A 5831-nucleotide genomic window follows, 5' to 3' on the forward strand; every position below is an offset into this window, starting at 1 on the left:
ATTCTCTAACCGAAATAAAGAAGTCTCTCCTCTTCTCTCTATTTATTCTTGTTCGTTATTATTTATTGTTTTATAACAATGTATCATTTACTATATCTATGTCTAGTAGGTTTCAGTATAGACTTCCAAGTCAATGAAATTAGCATGCCTAATTATGCAATTAATGACGGCTTGACTATATGTCAATTAATGAGAAGTCGAGCAAAAATTAGCCACGTAAACAAATTGCGTATTTGGCACGAAATGAAAGATGAGAGATAGAATTTCCAGTCACAATACCAAAAATAAAACTATAAAAACAAATAATTTTTTATTTCATAGTTATTAGTAAACTCTAATTTTGATCGTTGTAATATTAATTTAATCTTGAATTAATTAGAAATTGCATGTTTGGTCCCTTTACGTAGTAATGATTATGTTTAGATTAACATTAGACTTATATTACTTTAATGGAGTAACAATAAAAATTAACATAATATATGTTTAACTAAAGAGGTCTAGAAGCAAGAGTTTTCAAGAGAAGCACGAGCAAAAGTTAGCAACGCAAGCTTATACAATACTCTTGCAATTTCAAAATAAATGAATTGTTAAGTTATTTTTTAATATTCAAAATAAAAAAATTATTCATTCTTTAAAAAATATGTTGAAAATTTCTTTCAATTTTACCCTTTCATCTAATGAGGGTCTTAAGTACTTTTCATTTTCTAGGATAGTAGTTTACGAACAATTAAAAGGATAATAATGAAAATTAACCTACAATTTATGTCTAAAAAATTTTTATTAAGAAATGTGTCATACTCCAACAATTCAATTATTTTGAAATGGAGGGAATACAGAAAAAAAAAAAAACAAGAGAGGTACATTGCAATCACAATAACAAGGACAAGATTAGGGATGATCACATATTTAATCCCTTATTATTGGTGAACTCAAATCCTAATAACATATTTAATCCCTTAGTTATCGGTAAACTCAAATTATGATCCTTATATTTAACCTTGAACTAATTAGAATTTGTATTTTCGATCCATCTATGTAGCAAATATGTTATAGATTTATTACACCAATAATATCTTTAATTACGGAGCAACAATATAAAGTTGGCATAAAACATGGTTAATTAAATAGTTTAATAATCAATAATCTGTTGAATTTGTGAAGATTCACAAGAAAGAGAATCAATATTGCACATTTCAAATAACAGAAGGTTCAATAAGCATATCTAAATAACACAAGGATCAACACTAAAATTTTCACTATAACACAAATTTCCACAAGAAAATCAAGATCTCTGAAATTTCAGAGCTTGTTAGAACTTAGGAACCTATGAAAGCTCATCACACTAGGCCACTAGATCAGCTATTTAAACCCCATAGACGTAACACATTTTCAAGTTTAACTTCAAACAAAAAAAAAAAAATGAGCTTCCTCAAATTCTTCCCCTTTTTGGTCTTCCTTTACTTTGGCCAATACTTCTTGTCAGTTACTCATGCTGCCACTTTTGACATTATCAATCGGTGCACCTACACAGTCTGGGCCGCTGCCTCACCTGGTGGAGGCAAGCAGCTCAACTCGGGCGATTCTTGGAACCTTAATGTGAATCCAGGAACAGTTCAGGCTCGCATTTGGGGCCGAACCAATTGTAACTTTGATGGTAGTGGCCGAGGCAGATGCGAGACTGGAGACTGTAATGGGCTACTAGAATGTCAAGGCTATGGAAGTCCACCCAACACTTTAGCTGAATTTGCACTTAACCAGCCCAATAACTTGGACTATGTAGATATTTCTTTAGTCGATGGTTTCAACGTTCCTATGGAATTCAGTCCAACCAATGGTGCATGTCGTAATCTCATATGCAACGCACCTATTAACGAGCAATGTCCAAGCCAATTACAGACACAGGGTGGATGTAACAACCCGTGCACGGTTTTCAAGACCAATGAATATTGTTGTACAAATGGACCTGGATCATGTGGACCTACTGATTTGTCGAAGTTTTTCAAGCAAAGGTGCCCAGATGCTTATAGTTATCCACAGGATGATCCAACTAGTCTGTTTACATGTCCTTCTGGTACAAATTACAGGGTTGTCTTCTGTCCTTGAAGGCTGCAATATTAAAAATATAGTACTAAGAAATAAGAACTATCGAATAAAAAGAGAGTGACAAAGAGGTAAGAACTGGTGGGTTGTCTTGTTCAATGTTTGTTGAGAAATAAAGAATATATATATATATATATATAAAATGCTCTTTCATTTCCTTAAGGTCTATTATAAAATATGTAATGGTATTTATTTGTGGATTTTCTCCATGTAATGTAGGCTTCTGCTTTTATTATAGCTTTATCTACTTCAAAATCTTCTTCTAATATTTCTATATTCATAAAATAAGTAAGATATATGTTAGAGTTATTAGAATTTATGTTAGAAATATTAGAATTTACCTATAAATTATTAAATTAATTATGCGAAGACCATTTAAAAATAGAGAAGCTTTTAGAAAAATTAAAGAATCTTTAATTAGTAATTATTCAGAATATATAAGTCTAAATAAAATAAAACAAAACCCACAAAGATTAGCCTACTTAATTACATTAATATCTAGTATTGAATCAAAATTAATAATCCATTTAAAATCCAGAAGAATGAAACACATACCACCTAATTATGATAAAATTAGATTTAGATATCCGCCAAGATATTATAAATATAATTAAAATGAATAAAGTACAAAAATACAAAGAATTAAAACAAATTATCTCTGAAAAACGTAAAGAATTAAAAATAAGAATAAAAAGACTACATTAAAATATATTTGCCGGAGTTAGTAAAAATTCAATAGATACACAAAAAGATGAAATATCAAAATTGGAATCACAAATAGATAGTTTAGAATATATATATCAACATGAACTATTCACAATAAAATGAATAAAGAAGAATTTATAATAGATGAAAAAATATATGAAAACTACGAAGGATCAAAAATAAAAATAGTATTTTCTAATCTAGGACGAAGATATAAGAAAATAGGTGAACATTTATATCTAATGTTAGAAAAAGAAGAATTAAAATTAGAAGATAAATTGACAGCAATGGTAAGAATAGAAAAAGAAAATGAAGAGATAGATAGGAAAAAGGAAATAGAAAAAATAAAACAACAAACTACTGAAGAAATACGAAAAATAGAAAAAACTAAAAATAGTAGGATTGCTGAATTAGAAAAAGAACTACAAATGTTAAAAGAACTGTATGAACAAAGACAAAAAGAAAAAGAAGAAAAAGATAGAGAACAGAAATTACTGAACGAAATAAATCAATTTAAGGAAAAATTGGAAATAAAAAACAAAGAATTAGAAATAAATAATATAGATATTGAAGAGACAGAGACAGATAATTATGATTTCGAAGATAGTGAAACATATACAGAAATATTAACAAATACAAAAAATTTAGAAATTAATGAAAAACAAAAAGAAATTAATGAGGAAAACTTAGAAAGTACCTACATAGAAATAAATACTCTTGATAAAAAAGAAAATGAAAATATAATACCTAAAACAATAGAAATAAGAAAACCTATATATTATAAGAATAAGTTTAAAAAATATAATGAATATGACAAATGGATACCAAAACAAATAGTGAATAAAAATTATAACTTTTTAGACCTAGACTGTGTAATAGATACAGAAAAGACAATACAATTATGGATAGGATATATGACGAAACAATTATTAGATAATAATATAAATATAACAGATGCACCGGAATATATAGAAAAAACGCTAATAGGATCAGTAAAACTATGGTTTTCAAATTTAACTAAAAATAGCAAAAAAGTATTAAGAACTAATAAACCTATAGAAGGAACATCATTGACAACAACTAAACTAATACCTATAGAATTATTAAAAAAATATGAAACAGCTATAAAAGATGAATTTGGTAGTACGACAACAATAGAAGAAGAACAAGATGAAGAAAAAGATACAAATAGGAATTTAATGTTAAAACTAGCAATATGTAATATGTGTTATATAGATGAATATACTTACGCATTTAAAGAATATTATTACAAAGAAGCATATAGTATAGAAGAAAGTAAAGAAATAAGAAAATTATATTTTAATAAATTACCTGAGCCATTTAGTTCGAAAATAATAAAAAGTTGGGAAGAAGCAAAAATAGTAGATACGTTAGGAGCATGAATAAAATTTTTACAACAATGGTATAGAAACTTATGTGAAAAATATAGAGAAGAATTAAAAATGGACAAAACATTAATAAGAAATTTAGCATGTTGCAAAAATAAAATAGCACCCCAATTTGGATGCGAAGAAAGATATTATAAGAAAAGAAAAAGACATAAGATATATAAAAAATATAAAAAATCAAAATATAAATATAAGAAACCGAGAAAAAGATATTATGTAAAAAATTATAAATATAAAAGACCATATAGAAAGAAGAAATCTATAAAAGAATGTACTTGTTATAACTGTGGAAAGTTAGGACATTTAGCTAGAGATTGTAAATTACCTAAAAATCCAAAAAATAAACAAATATCAGAAATAAAAATAGATAATACCGAATATATGCAGATAGATTATATAGATTATGAATTAGAAAGCGAGGATAGTATATATGAAATTTCAGAAAATGAAACAGATAATGAAATAGATAGTGAAATAGATGAATCAAATGACTGAAGAAGATATAAAAATAATAACAAAGGAAGAATATTTAAATGATGAAGGAACGGAACAAAAAATAATATTTGATAGTAACATATTTGATGAAATAAAAGGAAAAGAATTAGATTTAAGTGTAGAGAAAATATTTAAAATACCAACAATAAAAAATATTTTTACTAGGAAAAAGGATGAATATTATGTAGTATGCCAAAAAGAACATGTAATAGACTGCAGATATGCAAAAGGCAAAGCTAGTATACCACTAGTAACAAAAAGAATAATTAATAAAGAAATAAATGATATAAAAAGTAAAGGAGATCCAATAAAATATGTACACCTTGGAGGTACAGAGATATTAATAAAAGCATGTTTTAGAGAAGGAATAGATACACCAATAGAGTTATATTTAGCAGATGATAGAATTATAAAACCTATAGAAAAAAGCATAATAACTGCCGTAAAAGGAAATCTAATATATCAAAAATTTAAATTTATAATAAGTGCAAATTATTCAGTAGCGGTAACAGATAGAAATATAGATAAATCACTCGTATTATATTGGAAAATATCAGGAATAGAATTAACCTCAGGAAGTAAAATATTTACAGCAAGATGTAAAAATCTATATGTATTAACAATAAAACATAAAATAACAGGAAAAAATAAGATTAACAAAATACAAATAGAAAGCCCATTCGAACAAATTGTAAAAACAATAGATTATAATGATTATACCTATAGAGACATAGATACAGAAGAAAATTTAGAAATAATAAATGATAGAATAAGTACAACGAAAAGAATAGCTAATGAAAAACCAGAATCATCAATCTCATCAAAAAGAACAAGTTATGAAACAAATTCAATAAGTAATTTAAACCAATATTACATAACAGGAAAAATAAATGAAAAAGAATATCTAATACTTTTAAATACAGGACAAGAAGAAAATTATATAGCAAAATATTTAGTAAAAAATGAAGAAATAAAGACCGATAATGATATGTGCCCAGATCTACCAAGAAGTTTAATAAATAATAAAAATATAGCAGAAAAAATAATAATAATAGGAGTTAGAAAAATAAAAATAGAATTCGAAGTAAAGGAAGAAATGCAAAAAGCAGATATAATATTAGG

General features: G+C 26.3%; 1 protein-coding gene across 1 annotated transcript; it reads left to right on the top strand.

Annotated features, from left to right (window-relative positions):
* Positions 1–1088: 1088 nt before the first annotated feature.
* LOC107851248 (pathogenesis-related protein R major form) lies at positions 1089–2335 on the top strand. The gene has a single exon (XM_016696194.2). It carries the CDS (start codon positions 1327–1329, stop codon positions 2101–2103), a length of 777 nt encoding a protein of 258 aa, XP_016551680.1. The 5' UTR covers positions 1089–1326; the 3' UTR covers positions 2104–2335.
* The last annotated feature ends 3496 nt before the right edge of the window (positions 2336–5831 follow it).

Source organism: Capsicum annuum, chromosome 12 (genome assembly GCF_002878395.1).
Source record: "Capsicum annuum cultivar UCD-10X-F1 chromosome 12, UCD10Xv1.1, whole genome shotgun sequence".
NCBI lineage: Eukaryota > Viridiplantae > Streptophyta > Magnoliopsida > Solanales > Solanaceae > Capsicum > Capsicum annuum.

Excerpts from the sequence above, each read along its gene's own strand:
- LOC107851248 (XM_016696194.2), top strand. The coding sequence starts at position 1,327 with ATGAAAGCTCATCACACTAGGCCACTAGATCAGCTATTTAAACCCCAT.